This window comes from Garra rufa, chromosome 20 (assembly GCF_049309525.1).
Source record: "Garra rufa chromosome 20, GarRuf1.0, whole genome shotgun sequence".
In the NCBI taxonomy this organism is placed as follows: domain Eukaryota; kingdom Metazoa; phylum Chordata; class Actinopteri; order Cypriniformes; family Cyprinidae; genus Garra; species Garra rufa.
This window is the reverse complement of record NC_133380.1, coordinates 20,669,035-20,694,147: the sequence shown is the minus strand read 5'-3', so window position 1 is coordinate 20,694,147 and position 25,113 is coordinate 20,669,035. Positions and strand designations below refer to the sequence as shown.

General features: G+C 34.2%; 1 protein-coding gene across 1 annotated transcript in view; it reads left to right on the top strand.

Moving 5' to 3' along the window:
- The window catches only part of cdh4 (cadherin 4, type 1, R-cadherin (retinal)), a 195,556-nt gene that overhangs the window by 145,720 nt on the left and 24,723 nt on the right, over nucleotides 1-25,113 (top strand). Inside the window, exon 7 of the mRNA XM_073825480.1 lies at nucleotides 19,658-19,795. Coding sequence (XP_073681581.1) covers nucleotides 19,658-19,795 — 138 coding nt within the window. The remainder of the gene's footprint in view (nucleotides 1-19,657; nucleotides 19,796-25,113) is intronic.

Genomic DNA, 25,113 nt, shown 5'->3' with positions numbered 1-25,113 from the left:
CTACCGTTCAAGATGCTCACACAGAAACACATCTTGACACACATGTGTCCGTCCCCAAGATTGGTTCACAGCGATCGACCTGCAGGACACGTACTTTCATGTTTCAATCCTTCCGCGCCACAGACCCTTTCTGCGGTTCGCGTTCGAAGGCAGAGCATATCAGTACACAGTCCTGCCCTTCAGGCTGTCCCTCTCTCCCCGTGTCTTTACGAAAGTCGCAGAGGCGGCCCTTGTTCCTCTCAGGGAACAGGGCATTCGCATTCTCAACTACCTCGGCGACTGGCTTATTCTGGCACAGTCTCGGAACCAGTTATGCTCACACAGGGATCTGGTGCTCACACACCTCAGCCGGTTGGGCCTTCGGGTCAACTGGGAGAAGAGCAAACTCACTCCAACTCAGAGAATCTCTTTTCTCGGTATGGAACTGGACTCGGTCAGCCAAACAGCACGCCTCATGCAGGAACGTGCTCAGTCGGTGTTGAACTGCTTGAATACATTCAAGAGCAGGACGGCGGTCCCACTGAAACAGTTTCAGAGGCTCCTGGGGCATATGGCAGCAGCAGCGGCAGTCACGCCGCTAGGGCTGCTCCATATGAGACCTCTTCAACACTGGCTTCATGGCCGAGTCCCGAGGAGAGCGTGGCTACGCGGTTCTTACCAGGTTCAAGTAACACCGGCCTGCCGCCAAACTTTCATCCCGTGGTCAGACCTCTCATTCCTTCGGGCAGGAGTACCCATAGAACCCATACTCTCTCCTCTCCACCTGTAGCTGGTGTGTGGTGAGCGCACCGGCGCCGTTGTACTGTGGCTGCCGACGCATCATCCAAGTGGATGCTGCACACTGGTGATGGTTGAGGAGAGATCCCCTATATGATTGTAAAGCGCTTTGGGTGTACGGCAATACACAATGAAAGCGCTATATAAATGCATCATTCATTCATTCATTCAACAGGTCTCCAGGCATGCTGTGGTACACACGGATGCCTCCACCACCAGTTGGGGAACCACGTACGACGGGCAGGCAGTTTCAGGGGTTTGGACGGGCCCCCAGCTAACCTGGCACATCAACTGCCTCGAGTTGCTTGCAGTACGTCTTGCCCTGCTCCGGCTCAAGGGGCACTTACGAGGCAAGCACGTGCTGGTCCGTACGGACAACACTGCGACCGTTGCGTACATCAACCATCAAGGTTGTCTACGCCGTCGCATGTCGCTACTCGCCCGTCATCTCCACCTGTGGAGTCAGAAGCATCTGAGGTCACTTCGTGCCATTCACATTCCTGTGTTGCTCAACCGTGCGGCCAACGAGCTCTCACGAGCTGCGCTTCCTATTACTGATATGTTCTCAGAATTGTGAGTTTATATCTCATAATTCTGATTTAATAACTTGTAATTGCAATTCTGAAAAAAGGCATAACTGCGAGATAAAAAGGCAGAATTGTGAGTTTATATCTTGCAATTCTAAATTGCAAGTTTATGTCGCACAGTTCTGAGCAAAAAAAGTCACAATTGTGAGTTTATATCTCTCACAGTTCTTACTTATTTCAGACTTGCGACTTTATTTCTCAAGTTTATTTCTGAGAAATGAGAAATCTATCTCATGCAATGAGATGCAAAATAATTTCAGAATTGCAAGTTTGTACCTCGCAATTGGAGTTTTTCTATCTCATAATTCTGACTTAACTCGCAATTGCAAGTTTATATCTCAATTCTGAGAAAAAAAGTCATGATGTCAGATGTAAACTCGCAATTGCAAGAAGAAAGTCAGAATTGTGAGTTTATATCTTGCAATTCTACATTTATTTCTCAGAAATGTCTCTCAATTCAGACTTTATAACTCAATGCAATTGCGAGTTTATATCACGCAATTATGAGAAAAAATGTCAGAATTGCGAGTTTGTAATTCTGAATTCATTTCCTAGAATTTTGAGCTTAAATCTCACAATTCTAAATAACTCGCAATTGCAGGTTTATATCTGACAGTTTTGAGAAAAAAGTCAGAATTACAAGATGTAAACTCGCAATTGCAAGAAAAAAAGTTAGAATTGAATGTTTATATCTCGTAACTCTAAATTCATTTCTCAGAATTGCGAGTTTATTTCTCAGAAATGCCAGAATTACAAGTTTGTACCTTGCAATTGGAGTTCATATCATGCAATTCTGAATTAATTTCTCAGAATTACGAGTTTATATCTCACAATTCTGACTTAATCACTCGCAATTGCAGGTTTATATCTCACAATTTCAAGAAAAAAGTCAGAATTACAAGACGTAACATCGCAATTTCAAGAAAAAAGTTAGAATTGTAAGTTTATATCTCGCAATTCTGAATTAATTTCTCAGAATTACGAGTTTATATCTCATAATTCTGACTTTATAATAATTGTGAGTTTATATCACAATTCTAAGTAAAAAAAAATCTGAATTATGAGATGCAAACTCGCAATTGCGAAAATAAAAGTCAGAATTGTGAGATAAAAAGTTGCAATTACCTATGTTTTTTCTTTATTCAGTGTTAGTAATGGGCTTCCATAAATTTCACACACAAACCCATGCACTATGATAAAATAGGTGGTTTTACTGGGAGAGAAGAATTGCAGAGCAACGCAACTGCCATGTTCAAGGCCCAGAAAGATAGTAAGGACATTGTTAAAATACACGGAAGCAAAGAAATTGTAAAATGAAGTTGTTATTTTTGTTTTCTTTGAGCTCAAAAAGTATTCTCGTAGCTTCATAAAATTAAGGTTGAACCACCGATGTCACATGGATTATTTTAACAATGTCCTTACTACCTTTCTGGCCTTGAACGTGTCAGTTGCATTGCTGTCTATGCAGGCTCAGAAAGCTTTTGGATTTAGTTATATTCAAAAATATCTTAATTTGTGTTCTGAAGATGAACGCCGTATGGGTTTGGAACGACATGTAGGTGAGTAATTAATGACAGAATTGTCATTTTTGAGTGAACTATCCCTTTAAGAAGCACTGGTCGAATGTTGTTTTGGACCCCATTGAATTTCATTATTTAGACAAAAACAGTTCCTCAGACAGGTTTGGAAGATGAAAGAAAAAAAAACAGACTGCAACTCTTACCATTCTCAAAATTTATCTCGGCACCTGATTTTATTTCATGCTGAAATAAAGTATGTGCTTGATTCCCAGGATAGTGTTTGTTTCTTATGCTCAGTAAAGGTATGCAAATTGGGACTCAGCCTCTAAATCATTTCTGGGATTTTCGAGCTTGTCCTCTGTTGCACAACAGAGATATGTACATGCTCTTGAGTCTTGTTATACTTATTATTTCCAGCCCCACCTAGAATTAATTCAGCTAATCATTGGGGTCTTCTTAGTGTCTACTTTAGAATGCAGTTGACTTCATTTTCAATACATGCATGCACTCACATACCCACACAAATGAACTCTGTGGGTCATGGGAACAGCTTTCCCATAACTCATCTGAGTCTCAGAGACTGACCCATCCCACCAGACGTGTTCCCCTCTTTAACCTCTTCATTAATCCCCCTCTCTATCGCTCTAAGGATCCCTCTTTCTTGCGCGTGCACACACACTCTCTTATACAAACACAAGCACACACACAGTTGTGTGCTCCTCCTTAACCTCCCTCTGCTCCACTAATGAGCAGGGTCATTCAGAGGTCCATTCAATTTATCCCAGAATGCTTAAGCGGACCTGCGGGGAAGTCTTTCAACTTCCCCTTTATCTCTCCATCCTACGTGATCCCTTGCTTTCTCGACACAGATTCGAGTCCCATTCTCATTAGCATCATATTAAATTATTGGAACATTTCTAGTTGTAGTAACTGAAGACACTGTTCTACATGTTTAGAAGTATTCATTATTTAGTGCTGCTGCTCAAGTATTATTAATGATGATGGTGATGATGATGATTGTAGTAGTAGTAGTAGTAGTCGTCGTGATAATAATAATTATTGTTATTATAATTATTTACACTTCAGTGCCAGAACTGTTAGCTATGAAGTTAATACATTTATTTTGTAATAGTAGTAATAACAAAATTATTATTACTATAATAATAATAATAATAATAATAATAATAATAATAATAATAATAATAATAATAATAATATAATTATTATTATTATTATTATTTACATTTAAGTGCCAGGAGTATTAGCTATGAAGTTAATCAGTATTATTATTATTATTATTATTATTATTATTATTATTATTATTATTATTATTATTATTATTATTATTATTATTATTATTATTATTATTATTTATCACTGCAGTGCCAGAACTATTAGTTAAGAAGTTATTACATTTATTTTGTAATAGTAGTAATGTTAACATTATTATTAATATTATACATATTATTAATTACACTTCAGTGCCAGAACTATTAGTTATGAAGTTAGTCCATTTGTTTTGTAATAGTAATATTAAAAAAATATTATTATTATAATTAATATTATTATTGATATTTACACTTTAGTGCCAGAACTATTAGCTATGAAGTTAATACATTTTTGTAATAGTATTATTATTATTATTATTATTATTATTATTATTATTATTATTATTATTATTATTATTATTATTATTATCACTTCAGTGCCAGAACTATTAGCTATGAAGTTAGTACATTTTTGTAACAGTAGTAATAATACTATAATAAATTATTATTTATATTATTATTATTATTATTATTATTATTATTATTATTATTATTTTATTTACACTTCAGTGCCAGAACAATTAGCTATGAAGTTACATTTTTGTAATATAGTTAATACATATTTTGTAATAGTAGTAGTAATAATAACATAATATTATTATTTTTGTTGTTATTATTATTATTATTATTATTATTATTATTATTATTATTATTATTATTATGCTAAATCTGTTTGTTATATAAATAATAATTTAATTTTTTATAATAAGTATTATTACTGTTAATAATAATAATAATCTCAACTCTGGAACTATTATATTTTCATATAATTAATAATGAATACTTTTAATTTCTAATAATAATAGTAATCATAATATTTCAAAAACAAAATCAGACTTTTTAATTGTAGTGTAGAAAGGGTTCATGTTAATTTTTAAAAAGGTTATTTGGAGGTTTTTTATTAATAATACATTTCAAACCATTAAAGCTGTTGTTGTTATTATTTATTACGATGTTAAATTACTTATTAAACATTACTGTGCAAAATCTGGTGATGCCCTTTTTAGTAAAATAAGCTACTTTGCAGTCATTGCAGTGATTTTTTGGTTGCTTTAGGGGGTTTTGGCACTACAGTTCTGATACAGTCGTCATCATTATTCCTCTGGCATCTTGTTTCACTTGGCACATAAAGTTCTCTACCCTTCATGCCATGTTAGATGACGTTTGCTGTCATCTTGAGATTTTCTATTTTCTCCCTGACAAGTTATCATAAGTCTATACCTGGAGCAGTGACTCTTGCTAATCCAATGACTAAGACAGACCGGCTGAGCTGGTCTCTACAGGAGCATGAATGTGGGTCGTGGAACCTACTGCAGGCAGGTAATCTGTCCTCCTCTCAGGACCAGAGAGCAACCCTCATTAATCTAACGCAGTGATTGCGCTCTCTTCCACCTGTGCACTCCAATTAGAACTAGGACACACTTATATGTTTACAAAGCCACATCGCAAATGGAACATTTGGAAGATTTTCAACATCACATTCTCTGTCAGGCAAGATGCTGCTGGATGAGACTGAAAGGAATAGCTCACCCAAAAATGAAAATTCTGTCATCATTTACTCACCCTCATGTCGTTCCAAACCCGTATGACTTTCTGTCTTCCATGACACACAAAAAGAAATGTTGGACAGAGTGTCCAGTTTTTCATACAGTGATAGCTGATAGTGATTTATACTGACAAGCTCCAAAAGAGAAAAAAGTAGAAGTATCTCCTTTGATTTTTCATGAAAAGGAGAAAGAAAATAATACAGGCTTGGAACAAAATCATTATAATCATATTTTGGACTATGGAGGGGCACTATAATTTTGAAATGGCTCCATTCGGTGAGCTACTGCCGCTACCTGTTGCTATTTTTACCACATACACACCTCAAAATATAAAATACTGATATGACCACAGCTACTGAAAGAGTTTACAGGTGGTGATAGATATAAGGCCTTAAATTAAAATTCATCAAGCACCAAATGTGAGTAAAAATCTGCATTGGCGATTATATGTAACAGTGACAGTCGCTAGATAGCGGGTAAAACTTTTACGAAATATAACAATGCAATGTAGTGAAAACGACAGCCAGTTTTTAAAGAGATTCGCTGTTTCTGATGTAAGTGAATAAAATAATCTTTTCTGAAGACAAGATTTCTTACAAGCGAGGTAACAATGGCGCTGTTCCTGAAAAAAATTAACTTAAAGTTTCATTATTAGTAGTGACGCTGCCGATCACTTTTGAGAGATGCACAGACTCAGAGGTAATTCACGAGCTCTCTCTCCATCTGTCTGTCTAAAATCTTCATTATTAACTGCAAAAGTCAAGTGACGTTACTAGGTCTAAAATGACATTTTGGAATTAGCAACAGAGGCGTTGGATGAGCTGTGTAAGAAATTAATCTTACTCACAATAGCATTTTACAGACAAAAACCGGACAAATGTTTTGAAATATATAATCTGATCAATGTGTTGAGGTGTGGTAATAATTGACTTCAGTCCATTGGATTCTTAGAAAATAATGCACACCCTAAATGACCTTAAGCATTTTGGAGAAAATCGTTATGTACATCAGATTTGAAAGAAACAGTTCTGATTTTAATGTGAAACCTGCTGAAGTCTGTCATTGATGGAAATCAAAGAACATAAGAAAAGAGAAATCACTCGACTGCTCTAGTTGCTGATTACCTTTTGTGGCTTGAATAAAGATTAATCTGTATAGTAAATGCATATACAATTTATAGTTTATTTGAAAACTGTTTTAAAATCACTTCAATTAAACATTGTTATGTATTTCACATGCCTATCACATGTTAAAAATAATGTCTTTTAGTTATACTGTAATGTTGAATGGCTATAATTAATAGGGAAAATTGAGGGAAAATGCATTTAATAGAGACACCAGTAGCAGGACAAATTAAAAACAATATTGTAATACTGTAAATATTAATGCAAAAAAAAAAAGAGAGAGAAATCCATAGCACTTCTTCTGGTCCAAAAAGTTCAAATTTTATTTAAAAGTTTATTTACATTCTGGCCATCTCAAAACACACTCAAATTAAAACTCTGCACACTGATGCCTTCCTCAGAGTGTGTTAGATATCAAACACATGCTAGGTGTAGATGTAGAATAGCCCCCTGTAATGACTGTTTTGGTTTCTCCCAATGTCACAGACTAATTACATCTACACCTGGCAGGTGTTTGATACCTGACACACTCTGAGGAACGCTGAAGGCCGAAATGCATCAGCGTGCAGAGTTTTAATTTTAATGTGTATTGAGATGGGCAGAATGTAAATAAAGGCCCTTAAACATTTTGGACCAGAAGAAGGATTTCTCTTTTTTGCATTAGTTGCTTCAAACCCAACCAAAGAGCACCTTCTGGGATCCTTTCACAAGGTCCTCAATCAGCAAGTAGTGCTTCAAGATGTCTCCTTTAAACATTGTAAATATGTTAAGTCATTGTAGTAGTAATAACTGCCTGTTTTGCAAAAAGACTTTCATGGCCAGTAAAAAATGTTGTGGTCTAAACACCCAGATATAGAATGAAATCCACATTGAGAAACTCAAGTGGCCACGGCGTCATGACAAGTGTCGGCATGTTTATATCCTGCCAGGATGGCATCTAGCATTTCTTGTCTCTGCCATTTGTAAGCTCTTTCAATAGATATGTTCTGCTAAAAGCCTCAAAGGAATCAGGGCTAAAGTGGAGAGAACAAAGATGCTGGTCTTTAGAAATTTTTATTCGTCCACAGGCATCTTCCCGTTCTTTTCTCCTCGTTTTATCACTAGGAAAGCAGTAAAGACATTGCTTCTCTTGTTGCCCTCCGAATGAAAATTACAACCAAAAGCCGCCAAAAGTGGAATCGTATCAGTTTTTTATTTTCTGTATTTTCGTATTTTCGCCCCATAGTCCAAAATATGTATGTGGAGTTTTTAAATAGTGTACATCTTTCATGTGTTTTCCACTACATATTTGAGTAAGAGACATAATTTATGTTATATTTAGCCATTTAAGTCTTAATACTCAGGGAAAACAATTATTCATAACTATTATTTGAAACTCTTTCAGAATATGTTACTGCAATTTTGATTAAAGCAGCCTTACTCAGCACATAGTAGGGCAAAAATTGAAAAACAGTACAAAATTGTTAAATGGACTGAGGCATTGCTGTTTATCCACTTAGTGTTTAGATTGGAGGGCTTACATGAATATTTTTCTCCTGAACTTTCGGTGTTTTACCTAACAGGGCTGTCTGCACACACATATACCCATCCTAACATTTGCCTCTCTGCATTTCCATCTGTCTCTTTCACATACACATTTTCTCATCAGGAGCATAATCCTCCTTCATCAGTACCTACCTGTCGTCTAATTGGAATATTTATGCAGTAATTAGTGGGTTGAAGAAGCCTGATGCAGTTGCTTGCGATGGTGGGAGTTCAGATTCACTTTAATGTCACACACATCTGATCAGGTCTGAATACCAATTACCCTCTCACACCGAGACCCCATCACCTCCACACACCTCTTAACCTGCTCGCCATCACCTGTCTGATTACAGCAGCTAACAAGCAAGCCCCTCTCCCCGCCGCATGCCTTTTACTGCAACTGTCATCTTGTCTTATGCCCCTCCTGGCAAATATGTCCATCTTATGCACTTTACAACCAGCCTTCCCCATTTCTGTCATTTTATTTCTTCTCTTTTCCCTTTAATAGCGCTGCATGAATCTATAATATCATAGAAGAATTAAATGGAATTGGATGTGTGTGTTTTTTATGGGTTTAGAAAAGACGGATTTCTGCGGATAGAAGTTAAAATGAATCATTTATTCGCCCACATGCCGTTCCAAACCATTATGACTTACTTTTTTCTTTTCTCGATTTCTGTAAAATGAAAATCTGTCAAGCTCCAAAATTACAAAAAGCATTCACTAAAATAAACACTGGATGGTTTAACGTTTGAAAATTAAGAAATTGTAATTAAATAAGTAATTGTACAGTTGTACTGTAAAATAAAATGAGTACTATATTGTTTTTCTGTTATTCTGTTATTTCTTATTTGATAAATATTTAATTTGTATTTAATATTAATTAATATTTATATTAATATTTATTATTATTATAAATATTAATAACTATAAAAATAGTAATAGTGTATTATTATTATTATTAGTCATATTGATATATAAAGTATGTATCCCCACACACAAGCACAACAAACCTGAAGTTTAAAACAAAAAAACAATAACCATGTTTATTTTATTATTTATTATTATTATTATATTATATATTAGTATTGTAATTATTCTGTTGTACTGTCAGATAAAATGATTACTATTCTATAGCTTTTATTGAATAAATATATTATTATTATTGTTTAGTCATATTGATGAATATTAAATATTAGTACTGTAATTTAGTATTTTTTGTAAAATATGATTTATCATTATTATTATTATTATTATTATAGTCATATTGATATATAAATTATATACCCCTACAAACAAACAAAGCAACCCTCAAGTTAAAAAAATACTAATAAGTTTATCAGAAAAATTACATTATTATTATATTAAATATTAGCATTGTAATTATACTGTTGTACTTTAAAATACAAATATTTTTCTACATTATTCTATTATATTGCACCACACTATTGTAACATTTCCTATTTTAAAAAAATATTTGTATTTAGTAACTATAATAATAAGTATTATTATTATTTAGTCATAATGATATATAAATTATATATCTCTACAAACGAGCACAGCAAACCTGAAGTTTAAAAAAATATATAATTTTTTTAAATCCAATCACAATTTTTATCAGAAAATCACAGTTTTTTTTTTTCTCTCCAAATTGTGCAGCTTTATGGTAGCTTTATGTGAGAAACAAGCTGAAATGTACTTAAAAAGAGTTCTGGTCAACAATTTGCTTAAATTTTTCTGTTTGTCTGATAAGTATCGGAAGCAAGACTTTCATTTTGACAGTGCAAGGAATGCCAGCATAGATGGACAGGAGCTCCCGTTCTCATCTTCATTCATTTATGGCTACATCTACATTAATCTGGATAAGTTTTCGTTTTAAAACACTCTCCGTCCACACTAGCGTTTCCAAGCATTTTCCAAAAGTTTCTCATCCACACTGACGTTAAATTCGCCTTACTGCACATAAGTAAAGCCTCCAAAAACTCACTGAGATTATACAGACGGAACAGACATAATAAGTTTTCACACAATTCTTCTTTATGGATATATCTTATCATTCATCGTCCATGTCGCGCTCATATTTTATCTAAAAAGCAGCTGTCATCATGTTTTGCAGGACAGAAACTGTGAGTAAATTTTCTTTCATAATTTTAGGACTGTAATATGAAGAGTGTACAAGGTAAATCTCTTTAGCTGCAGTGTGACAGTGAATAGACATAACATGCACAATTACAGGTATAAACATAGTTACACTGCAAAAAATTGCTTTTCTTGTGCTTTAAAACTGCGAGCGCTCCTCTGAGGAGTCCCTGACCTGCCTCTTAAATACAACTACCTGAGGAAGACTGAAATATGGATGGCTAGACAGGGCAAAAGACTCTGAAAGACCTGTCGAGTCAGTCAGTTAATTAACAAACAGTTTTTGAATAAAGGTTTTCGCTAAGGAAACATGTTTCAGACAGGCTTCCAGACATCATAAGGTCACGTCCATTGAGCTAAAACAAATTCAAGTGAGCTTTAGAGATAACCAAATGAATATTTATTGACTACAATGCATATTTCCCATTAGAAATGGAATCTGAAGTTGAAAAATGTGTATTTTTTAAACCACCAACAGCTGTGAACTTGGATATCACATGGGATATCATAGATAGAGAAAGATACATGGTTTTGCTAAATTAATGCATCTTAGTAGACAGGATGCTACTCAAAAATGTATTTTGTACATGCCTTGATACCTTTCTTCTTCCATATGCTGTATATAGTATTCGTTTAGATTGTACTTTTTATATAGACTACCGTTTGAAAAAGTTTGAAGTTAGATTTTGAGGTCTTTTTTTAAGAAATTAATATTTAACAAAGATGCATTCAATTGATAAAAAGTGGCAATAAAAACCTTTATATACACTGCAAAAAAATGCTTTTCTTGTCTTGTTTCCAGCCAAATATCTAAAATTGGATTTTCTAGACGAGTAAAAATTATTTTCTTCTTTTCAGAAAAAACAAGGCAAAATTAAGTGTTTTTACTTAGAACAAGCTAAATAATCTGCCAATGGGGTAAGAAGAAAAAATCTTATTTCAAACTGAAAACAAGATTAATTTTCTTACCCCACTGGCAGGTTATTTTGCTTGTTTCAAGCAAAAACACACTTAATTTTGACTTGTTTTTTTTCTGAAAACAAGACAGTTTTTACTCGTCTAGGAAATCCTTCTTGATTTAAGAATTGTTAGATATTTTGGCTGGAAACAAGACAAAAAATCTAAGTAAGAAAAGCATTTTTTGCAGTGTATCTATTGGTACAATATGCGTCACATGACTAATTCGTTTTCAAAAGCCTCTGTTTTCACAATCCATACTACAGCGTGAAAACAGCGTTTTCAAATGTATACACTTTGGAGAGCGTTTTCAAAAAGCTTCGTTTTCCTTGACAAAAACGCCGTCTCAGTGTGGACGGAAGGCCAAAACGGAGATAAAAAGATCCATTTTCAAACAAAAATGTATTAGTAGACATGGCCTATATGTTATCGACTTTATATATCTCTTCGATATCGGTGTCGGCCATCAAAATATCTGTTTCTGTCCACAACTAGAAACAGCAGCTTGGACAATCAGTTATAAACTTTTCCTTTTGTGTTTTTCAATACAATTTCAAAAGACAATAGCATGAGTCAACGAAGACAGAATTTGAACTTATAAGTGAACTATCCCATGCTGCTTTTCAACCAAATGTAGCATAAATGTTCATTTCATTTGTCAGATTACCAGTGTGTATCACAGTGTTTGGTCACGGATTTAAATCACATTATATCAAAGCGCTCGAAAGTTCTGCAGTGGCAGTGCTGCATCTTTTTGTCTCTGTGTCTGTGTTAAAAGCCCTGCATGTCTGTCTCTGCAGCTCTGTGAATCTGTTCGAGCCAGATTGTCCAGGCTGTTGCTTTTCATTACCTGTCTCTTGTCTCTGCCAGAGGCCATGTGGTCCGCGTGCGTATGTGTGTGTGTGTGTGTGTGTGTGCGCGTTTGCCTCGTTGTGTCAGGTCCGGGTTAAAACGTGTCCACTCTGCCGCGCCTGATTAGGGAATCGATCGGTGTGAAGTACACGTGTGTGTGTCCCAGTCGTTCCCAGGTGATCCAAAGCTTCCTGCATGTGCGAGATGAGGGGAATCATAACTTCTGGTTGCACTATCATCTCCTCCACCGTCACTTTCCTCCTCTCCTTCCCCTTATCACCTCTGCTATTCCCTCCTCTCCCGAGGGAGCGAGCGAGGTGCCGGGGAGAAGTGAGGTCAGGGCCCGTTGGGCTGTGAAATGCTCCTCATAACAGTTGACTCAAGCGTGTGAGAGCCTGTATGGGTGAAAGTCGTCTCCTGCTGGATCTGCTCTCAAGTCGCTGAGATTCTGCCAGTTGTCCTGAGGTGTAATCATTTTACATTCTCTTCAGGCCTGGAAATGTGTTTAAGCTCATGTCTTGGTGTCACGTTCTCCATCCCCGCAGCCGGCGCTGTATGAAAAGTGTGCGAGATTAATTACACACTGATTTGTTTCTCTTGTTCTCTACAGAGCATAACCAGAGGAGACAGTATTGATATTTCATTATGGTGTTAATAAAGGTCAGCCGCTATTGAGTTCTCATTAATAGAGCCGAACTGGGCAATATTAACGAGAAGACGCAGGTTTTAATGACTCTCAGTGTGTGTCCGCAGTACTCTGCGGTTCTTTAAGTGCTTTAAAACTGCGAGCGCTCCTCTGAGGAGTCCCTGACCTGCCTCTTAAATACAACTACCTGAGGAAGACTGAAATATGGATGGCTAGACAGGGCAAAAGACTCTGAAAGACCTGTCGAGTCAGTCAGTTAATTAACAAACAGTTTTTGAATAAAGGTTTTCGCTAAGGAAACATTTTTCAGACAGGCTTCCAGACATCATAAGGTCACGTCCATTGAGCTGAAACAAATTCAAGTGAGCTTTAGAGATAACCAAATGAATATTTATTGACTACAATGCATATTTCCCATTAGAAATGGAATCTGAAGTTGAAAAATGTGTATTTTTTAAACCACCAACAGCTGTGAACTTGGATATCACATGGGATATCATAGATAGAGAAAGATACATGGTTTTGCTAAATTAATGCATCTTAGTAGACAGGATGCTACTCAAAAATTTATTTTGTACATGCCTTGATACCTTTCTTCTTCCATATGCTGTATATAGTATTCGTTTAGATTGTACTTTTTATATAGACTACCGTTTGAAAAAGTTTGAAGTTAGATTTTTAGGTCTTTTTTTAAGAAATTAATGTTTAACAAAGATGCATTCAATTGATAAAAAGTGGCAATAAAAACCTTTATAATGTTACAAAAGATTTCTATTTCATGCTGTTTGTTTTAAACTTTCTATGTATCAAAGAAGTTTTCAACATTGATAATAAGAAATGTTTTTTGAGCAGCAAATCAGCATAATTTTTAAAGGATTATGTGACACTGAAGACTGGAGTAATAATTCTGAAAATTCAGCTTTGTCATTACAGGAAAAAACAATTTTTTAATATATTAAAATAAACAGTATAATAAATATATATAATATTAAATATATTAAAATAAGCAGTTATTTTAAATTGTAATAATATTTCAAAATATAATTTTTTTCACACATTTTTATTTTTATATTTATATTTATTTTAATTATTTTTTTTTTATTAATATATATATCAGGGCTCTGAACCGGTTCAAGGAACGAAAACGAAAAACGAAAACAAATGACATTGAACAGGAACAAAAACAAAAACGAAAATAAAATCAATTTTAATCGTTCTGAACAGAAACGGAAACAGAAATTCCAAATTAACCGGTTAATAACGGTATTTTTATCGTTCTCTTTATTATATCAATTTGGCAGACCAAAAACATGAATTCAAATTGTGTGCGCAAATGCGACGGTGACGCATACAACTTGAAATGCCAAGCCCGCCAAGCAGACGTCATAAGCAGAGCCCTTTCTGATGCGACGAGCTTAAGGTTAGCACCTGGCTGTTTCATGTGCAAAGGTATGTTTAGGTTTAAGTTATTGTAGCCTAATTAAAACTTGTAGTTTAAGTAGGCTATAGATTGACTTTTTTTAAAAATATATATATTTTGCTGAAGCCCATCCAGTTTTTCTAGTAGCCTATTTGGTATATTATAATTTAAGTTGTTGATCTGTTGTGTTAAATGTAAAAAAAAAAAAAATCTGTTGTTGTTGTTTTATAATGTTACAATGCATTACGTTTTCTTTTACTTTTATGCATTAAATGTAAAATCATAACTGTCTGGAGTTCTGTTTTGTTTGAGTGAAAATAGCCTATTATGCATATTAGGTAAGGAATAAGTCACCAGGTTTTTATCGCAGATTAAGCCGTGTGGTCAGGATGTTAAGCGGATGGTCTTGAAGGGGCTTATTTCGCTATAGTATTATCAAACAAGAAAATAGTTTTTTAAAAATTATTAGCGCATTTGTAACGAGTTTCCAGGTGAACTCGTTTACTTTCGGTTTTAAAGACAAGAAGTTCAAATGACACGAACACGGAATTTGGTTTAATCATTTGTAAACATAAAGCCAAACTTCATAAAGCAAAAACATAAAGCCAATCTATCTATCTATCTATCTATCTATCTATCTATCTATCTATCTATCTATCTATCTATCTATCTATCTATCTATCTATCTATCTATCTATCTATCTATCTATCGCGCCGTGTAATAAAATAACGTTTGTTAACCGGTTAAACGTTATAATATCGATTCTGCTCGGAGTGAACCGAATGGATTTTTTTTTTTTTTTTTTCAGTTTTTAAGCCCGTTTTTAAGATTTTATAAAATCTTCATTGTTAATATGTGGAAGTAAATCTAAATATATAGATACAAACTGTTTTAGAAAAATTTAAATTATGAATATGTAGAAGTAAATCTGAATATATACTTATACATCTTAATATATAGACATAAATCAATATATATATATACATATATATATATATATTAATACATTTTAATATATAAATGCAATTCAGAATACAGTTTGAGTACTGTAAAGTCTGAATATATAATTTTTGGGTTTAATTCTATTTATTCAGCTGTTTAACTATATATTCAGATTAACTTCTATACATATATTCATGATTTGCATTTATATATTTAGTTTTTATCTATATATTCAGACTTATATCTATGTATTGCAACTTTCATGTATATATTCAGAATTATAAGTACATATTCACAATTTACATATATATATATATATATATATATATATATATATATATATATTATTCTAAGTATATATTCAGATTTACTTCTGTATATTCATGATTAACATTTTTATATTACAATTTGTATTTATATATTCAGACTTATAACTAAATATTCGGATTTACATTTATATAGTCTGATTTAATTATATATATTCTGATTCATAACTATATATATATATATATATATATATATATATATATATATATATATATATATATATAATATTCTAAGTATATATTCAGACTTACTTCTGTATATTCATGATTAACATTTTTATATTACAATTTGTATTTATATATTCAGACTTATAACTAAATATTCGGATTTACATTTATATAGTCTGATTTAATTATATATATTCTGATTCATAACTATATATATATATATATATATATATATATATATATATTTTTTTTTTTTTTTTTTTTTTTTTTTTTTTTTACAGAATTGTGAAATATTTTCTTGTGAAGGATACATGCATCTATGAATCTGGCTTTAGAAGGCAACATAATTATGCTGCCTACGTAGGCAGTCCTTAGCCAGAGTCACAGAGGCATTTCTCATGTTTAGTTCCGGTTAAATTGATGTCCCATGGTCAGTCATCTGCTAAAACAAAAGGAAGCCTTCAAAGTAAAACCATCAAGATCTGCAGCAAGCTCTTGTGAGGGTATTCATTGCTTCACAGCAGCAGTCAGTCACCTCCCTCCAAGACACCGTCCCCCAGACCAGTCTCAGTGGAACGCTGACTTGTCCTTGACTCCCCCCACTTCCTGTCTGCAACAACAGAAGGCTTTCGGCCAACCGGATTAATACGGCTGGAGCTGAAAGAGGCAGAGGAGAGGCTTTGGCTCAGGCTCAGCTCTCTGTCTCCTCCCAGTGTGGACTAACTGGAGTCAGATTCACCCGAGCATGGACGGGGGCACACTTTCAGATCTGTGCCCAAAGGAATGTTGGCCATGCAACAACAAACACTTCGATGTGTGTGTGCACGCATGTTTCTATCCATCTGTTGCCCCCGCAACCCTTGCTTTTCATCCGTGGTTACAAACAGGCTGGTTCATGTCCGTTGATGAAGAGTTGTTTTTGCGCACTGATTATCTGCGTGTGTATGCGTGTGGGTGTGTGTCTTTCCATAAATAGTGAGCGACAAAGTATCAAAGCAAAACAAAGCTCACAGTAGCCTCTTGTCCTAATTAACAGAAAAGCCTGCATGCAAGCAGACAGACAGACAGACGTATCCCCAGACAAACACAAAGAAAGAGCCGCCATTTCCCAAATATACACAGTCTCAAAGTCTTTGTAAGACGGCTTTGTTCAAGTTTAGATGCCAAGCTTCTAGACTGCTCGGCTGTTCCGTCACAGAAAATGGATGAATAAGGTTTTTAGTCATACTTTAGGGACAGCACTAACAAAAAAGTGCTATGGTATTACCATGGTTTCCCAAATTTGTTTCCTATGGCAGTCAGTATTTGTTGTTTTTTGGAGATGTTTGGACCATGTTTTTCTGGACACATTCTTTGGAACTATGTTGTTATTGTTAACAAAAACTAAGACTTCATTTGAAATAAAGCTAATATAAAGAAAAACGACAGATATAATACATTAAAACTATATATATATATATATATTAGTGGTGGGCCGTTATCGGCGTTAACGTGCTGCGTTAACGTGAGACTCATATCGCGCGATAAAAAAAATATCGCCGTTAATCTATTCTCAAAGTTGGGTTGGGAGCTGGGTCTAAACTACGCAAGATATGATGACTTTCACCTTGATATTTTAGCGCGGATGACGTATATCTAGTTGAATTGCACTGTAGGGGGTGAGAACGAGTCTCCAACTTCTGAGGCAGTTATGAAGCCGCTTCAGGGCAGGTGCGTTGCTAGACCCTTTTTAATGGGGCACGTGCCCCAGTGAAAATCTGCTGTGCCCCAGTAAAATCTCAAGTTTGAGTTATAATTTACTTTGATAATCCCGAAATAAAGACATTAAACTATATGCAACAACTGAATTGACGCTTCTAAAAGCAACGCAGTTTATTGGAAGACTATGCACGCAGATAGGCTATCCATACCCGCGCGCCTGTGTATTTTACGGGAACGTGCACGTCGTACAGCCTTTTGCGCAGAAGTACTTGGTTACACAAGTTTGTATAGTTAATTGTGTTGTAAATGCAATTGTCAAGCAGTTTGTAATGCATTTTGGAAACAGGAGATGAGCGCCTGGTCTAATGCGCCACCTGGCCCGTTCTCAAAGACTTACTTTTAGTCATTATTTGGGTAGCACACATATTCTGAATGCCTTCAGCAGAATTCAAATTAGCCATTTTAATCTAGATTAATCTAGATTAATTTCAAGATTTAATCTAGATTAATCTAGATTAAAAAAATTAATCTATGCCCACCACTAATATATATATATATATATATATATATATATATATACTAATGACAAAAGCAAATGCTAAAATTACTCAAACTTAAACTGAAACTGAAAATATGAAGAGTCACTTCACTAACATTTTACTGTTTCTTTTGAGAAAAACTATCATTATATATACAAACAGAAACTTGCACGTCTTCACAGCAGCTCGTCAAAATAAAAGTTTGGTTTAACTTGAAGAAACTGTGACAGAAATACAGTCAAACCAAAATTTATTGACACAATAAATTTATTAAACATTTCTCACATTATCAGAGTTTTTTCGCTATAGTTTAGAAAATGGTAATAAAATATGACAAAAACTCAAGAGTTAAATGTGTCACCACAAATTCAGTTTGATAATGTCAGATAACTTTGATAGAAAGGTATGTAATAAAACTTTAGTATGTAAAAATGTTTTATCAAATTTCTGCCACTGTTTTAAAACTTTTTGGGATATAAAATGTCACAGTTTACTTTATTTTGCTATCCTCACTTAATAATGACAAATAAATAGAAAATTGAAAATTAAAATTAAATTAAAAATGAACTATAGTGTCCTGCAAACTCTAGTAAAAAAATTATAATAATGATAATATCTGGTGTCTAAATAATTTTTGGTTTGACAGTATATTACTTAATGTAATGATAATACTATTAATAATAATACAATTATTTTTAAAACTATATATATATATATATATATATAGAAAAAAATAATTATTAGAATTTATTTACCAGCAAAATGTGAATACACAACACAGTATTTCACAGTTCAATTTTCTTTTATTTATAAATCAATTAATTAGAGATGCTTTTGATTATTAAAATTGAATGAAACCATTAAAATGGAATTCAGAAAATTCATAGAAAACACAGAATTTTTATTTCATACATATTAGGGCCTTAAAAATGTAATTTTTGTCAAACTTTTAATAAATTGCTGTTAAATTGTGTAAGTTTCATGATTTTGATTAATTAGACATGCTTTTTGATTTAATTTTTTTTTTTTTTTTTTTTTTTTTTAAATTTAATTTTTTTTTATTTAACCATTAAAACTCAAAAATTTAAACGGAAAAAAAAAAACTAAATACAGAAAAATTAAAGTAAATTTAAAGTTTTTTTTTTCTTAAATTGGGAAAAATTTGGGGATTTCATAATGACCTACATTAGCAAAACAACAAAACAGAAAATACAAACAGTACAATACCTTTTAAAATAGACATTGTATATATTAAAATATACTGTATTTATACTATATTATTTTGAAATAACATAGTAATCATCCAGTAACCATTTTAAATCTACTGTTCATGTCTGTACAGTCATTCCCAGAAGTGAAATTAAATTAAATTTTTGTGTGGTTGTTCTTGAAAGAAAAGTAATAAAGTTGTTCATAAACAACATCATAAGTAGATTTTTTTTTTTTTTTTTTAATTCCAAAACTGCAAAAAAATATGTGATAAATCCTCATGTTAAGTCGTTATTTTGTGATGTTGTCCCTTCAGTTGATTAAAATGGACATGTTCTGTGTTGTTTCAGAAAGTGCCTCAGTACACCATCATAGTCCAGGCCACCGATATGGAGGGCAGCCTGAACTTCGGCCTGTCCAACACCGCCACGGCCCTCATTAGCATTGCTGACATCAATGATAACCCTCCGGAGCTGGACTCTAAAAGTGTGAGTATCCTACAGCTTACACAAAGGGCATTTACATAATGTAATGTGTTCCAGTATCTACATAGGCAACATTTGAATACATCATAGGTGTGCTACATACACAAAAACTCTTTGAAAAGGATGCAATTAGAAGTGATGATTGTAAATAAACTGTATTTCATTCAGTACTAAAAAGTGTCTGAAAATATAGTTGAATTGAGTAAAAAATGCAGCCTAGATATTACCACACTTCCCTAGTTGATTGATTACATTAATAATTGCAAACATTTTTGTAGCTTCTGAAATGTAATGTTTAAATAGGCAGTATATGTGACCCTGGACCACAAAACCAGTCGTAAGGTAAAATTTTACAAAACTGAGATATATACATCATATGAAAGCTCAATAAATAAGCTTTCTATTGATATATGGTTTGTTAGGATAGGACAATATTTGGCCGAGATAAATCTATTGGAAAATCTGGAATCTGAGGGTGCAAAAAAATCAAAATACTGAGAAAATCACCTTTAAAGTTGTCCAAATTAAGTTCTTAACAATGCATATTACTAATCAAAAATTACATTTTGATATATTTATAGTAGGAATTTTACAAAAAATCTTCATGGAACATGATCTTTACTTAATTTCCTAATGATTTTTGACATAAAAGAAAAATCTATAATTTTGACCCATACAATGTATTTTTGGCTATTGCTACAAATATACCCCAGCGACTTAAGACTGGTTTTGTGGTCCAGGGTCACATATACTTAAATATGCACTCATTTGCATACCTCCCAGAACAGAAATCTGAACACTGGATAAAGCCAGATTTAAAATTCTTGTTTCATTTCTTGTTTTACAGAGGGGGATTTTGTTTATCTTTTACCACTCCATAAATCAGAAAATGCTGTCAACAGCCAGAAAAAAAAAAAAAAAAACATTACATTATGCTTTTAGGAATGTTTTTAGGAATGAAATGCTGTATAAATTTAGGCAAAAAAATATAAACAAACCCCTCTGTATAAAAAGCCTAAAATGTAGATAGAAATAAAACTAAAATTTGCTGTAGGCAAGTTCTACTGAAGTGGAGATTTCTGACTCGGTGCATGAGAAAAAAAAAAAAGTTTTTTGAGAAAACAGCCTTCAAAGGTATGTATTGTAACTGACATCTACAGACGCAAATAGAAAAAATGGTCAATGAAATAAACACTTGCATTTTGGATGTTTTCTTTCCACTATTCTAAAACACTTATGAAAAGCCAAACAGCTTTTAACCCAAAATCTCAAAACTGACAAGTGCATGGAAAAAAACTATATTTTTGCCTAGTATCTTCCCTGTAATATTTGTTTTTGTATGCTTTTTAGAGTATCATTCTGCTAACATCAAATTCGATATAAAATATTTGCAATTGCAATCCAGATCTCAATTTGTATGGCACTGATAGTTGCTGTTCATAGTATAGTGTTCCAGATCAGTCAATTATGAGGTGCCATGATGGTTAGGATGCTGCCTTGTAAGATTAGGTTTTGGAACAGAGCTATAGTCTGCCTGTTTGGACGCATACACTCCTCATTACCCCGATTTCTGAATTCGAACAGTGTCTTGATTCTCATTTAATTCACACAATACTGTCTGACAGCTGGAGAAACCTACTGGAGCTGTGAAACAAAGAGAGATTCACTAAGAGCAATGAATTCTGGGAGGTGGTGAGGGAAGAGATGGAGTGAAATTGAGGGTGTAGGGAATGAGAGAGATGTGTGATCAGGTGCTTTCTCTCTCTCTCTCTCTCTCTCTCTCTCTTTCCTGTCCTAATGCCAGTTCTGCCCCTTAGGTGACTGTAGTTTCTCTTCAGGCATCTGGCTTTAATTCCCACTCATCCACTCTTTTTTTCTCTTTTCTCCTTCCGTACATCCTCCATCTCCTGTTTTCTTTATCTCTGTATCTCTACACCTCTCTTCCCACATTTACCAGTGTTTGTTTCTGTCAGCCTTCATCTCTCTCTCTTTCCCTCTTCGCTTAACCATTTATCTCCTTCCCTCAATCCTTCTCTCTGGCTTTCGGTGTCTATCTCTCTCTCTGTTTCCATTTATTTCCTGCTATCTGCCATCCCTCTTTTATCGCTCTCTCGCAGCGCTCATCTCTTGTGCCCTTGCGTTCTCTCTCTCATTAAGTAATATCCCCGGGCCTCTGCCACACCGTCTGATGCTGAAGCATTCTGAATTATTTTGCACATTTTTTTCTACCTGTAATATTTATTTGAAGGCCAAATGATACTTAGTGAATCGCTATGACATCTATCATCTGGCATCAGATGGTCTTGCTCTTCATTTTAATTGGTGTCATTTTATTCTCAAATGTTGTTTTCGAGGACTAGATGCTTGTGGACAGGTCTCTCCGCATGTGTCAAGCATTTCGATGCTGCTATTGGTGAGTTTGACATGCGATGAGCTGACAAGGGTATATGCCCATAGTGGAATCCTCAAGGGTCAAGGTCAAAGGTTATCCTTGGGGTCAAGACCCATTGCCCCTCACTTGAATGTGAAATGATGCAGCTATATGTAGATGGTATTTACACTAAGTGCAAATAGCCAACCTGGGGCCTCATTTATAAAACTTTCTTACACACTGATTTGATCTTAGAGTGTTCGTACGGTCAAATCCACGTCAAAGTACAGATTTATAAAAACTGTCTTTGACGTGGAAAAGTACTTATCTCCACGTCAGATTCCAGCTTGGTGTACGACCGTTTCCTTGTGGTAATGCCTGGTATTGCAGATAGTTCAGCCTCATAATTTGATTTCTTGCGCTCCTTTTTACTTGCCATTGTCACGGAGTTTTTGCTTTAGGAATGAGCTCATTTTATATGTTAATTAATTAAGCAGGGGCGTTTCGACGGCGGAACATTCAGCTGCACACAATTCCACGATCATTTGTGATTTATAACCGAATGACTGGCGTATGCATGGATTTCGTGGTACGTTCGTTTTCTCTGAATCGCTCTTACGTTCAAATCAGAAAAGTTCTTAGATAAAATCAAGGATGGTTTCTACGCAAGTCTTTATAAATGAGGCCCCTGGTCTCATTGTTTATAGGCATTAGTATATAATGTTTAGAAGCAGAAAACGTATACATTTTGTACATTTTAATTGATGCTAAAACATACAATTTGAACATACAGTTGACGTCAAAAGTTTACATACAAGTGTTTTACCAAAATAACAAGGATCAAGATCACAGAACAATGTTATTATACTGTATTATGAAAATACATTAAATGTAATAATGCAATTGAAAATAATTTATGTTTTAGGTGTTGTGAGTACGTCAGTATTGTACATTAAAATGCTGAAAATATGTCAGTATTGTACATTAGGTTGCTGTAAATACATCAGTATTGTATGTTTTAGTGTCTAAAAACGTACATAAATGTATGTTTTGTAGAACCAAATTTTTTACGTAACATACATATGATTTATCATAAGATCAAATTGAAACAGTGTATTTTCTTGGTGATAGATGCTATTTACACTAATTGCAAATAGCGATATTTACACTGTGTAAAAATAGCATTTTATTTGCAATAAATATGTTATTTTTAATACTTAGTGGCAGATATTTGCACCTCAGTATTGTAGTACATTATAAAACAGTATGCAATAATAATATTGAGTGTAATCATTTTTTATTAAAAATTTAAATAGATGTCGCCTTATTAGGACAATAAAGCCCTTCCTACACCAATAAACATCCATGAGGAACTCTGTTTTAATATATTAATAAAAGCCTAAATCAAATCTGTTCCTACATCTTGTCTATTTACATGGATAACTCAACATTGGAAATTTGTGCCAATACTTACATTTTACCTACAACGTCTGAAACATATTTACACATACAATTCACTGCCACTTAAAAAAAGGCTATAAAACACCAACCACTTGGATTCCTTTTCTGATGTAGTGCACTTGGTAGCTCGCCAGGTACAGTTTTGCACTCATGTACAAGTCCTGTAAGACACAAACAACATTAAAAGAGTGCAAAGTCTTGTAGAACCAAGCTGAAATGGCTTGGTCAACGCAGTAAATTTGTTTTATCTCACGTTTCCTTTTGTTAACACTATTGATTAGGGTTAGAAAAGGGTTTAGTGTACAGTAGGTGGTACATTTTTGTGCACAATAAAGAATTAACCATTTAGAGTCACTCACCAGACATTTTACTTACTGAACTGCATTCGACAACCAATGTAATAAAACGTTACGAGATTCTTGCTAATATTAGACTGAAATTATCATATTAGCAGAAATAGGTTGGGATTACTTTTACAATGTGTGACCTTTCAATAAATGGACAAAAAGGATGAAAGAAGATTAAAAATATCTTCAATTGTGTTCCAAATTCAAAAAATAAATGAACATGAGGGTGAGAACTGTAAATAGGGACAGAGTTTTTATTTTTGGGTGAACAGTCCCTTTAAGAGCAAGAAGTTCGAAACTTGTTTGATTGACAATTATTTTTAGAGGCAAAAGTATAATACTTCACATAACCTTTAAAGTTGTTTAATGAGTATTCACAGCGAACAGCTTCAGATAGCTGCCGCAGCTGCTGTTTTTCATCAAACGTGAAGAGAGATCACACAATCACAGATTTTTAAGGGTGCTGACAGCTCAGTTAATCGCAGATTTAAAATAGGGTCTATCAACGCTTATGGTCCAGACTGAAATGGAGAGTTGGGAGGGAGGAACTTAGGCCAGACCTCCATCCATCTTTCCTATGACACCTCCTCTATATGTAATACACACTCAGGCTCCCTCATCCGTGCATTAGACACTTTCTCAGTATGAATGAACAGTGAAGGAATGAAATTGAAAGCAAGACTTAAATCAAATGAACTCATTGCTCATCCACCCACTTGATTACTTTCTGAAATTGTCAAGTTTCAGAAGTTTTTTTTTTTCCCTCTGCGCAAGCTTGAGCGCTCCAGAGCGCACGTCCTTGTCCATCGCAGCGTCTGTAATTATACAGTGCAGCCGAAGAACAACTCCAGCATTTGGGTTGTCTTGTCTTAGCTCAGTTCGTATGACAGGTCCTAACAGAGCAAGTTAACCCAGATGACACCAGCAATTAAGTCCCACACTCAGCACATGCTCTCGCTCCCAATAACAAACACTTGTGTCACATATCACTGAGCCGAGAGAAAATTACCCACAACTGGGCTCGTTCGACCTGACACTTGTGAGGGGTTTGTTGATTCAGTCAGCGGTTTGTGAAAGACTTGCTGAATCTGTTTTTTTTTTTTGGAAATAGTACACTGGGAAGAAAGAGAAAGAGCAAAAAT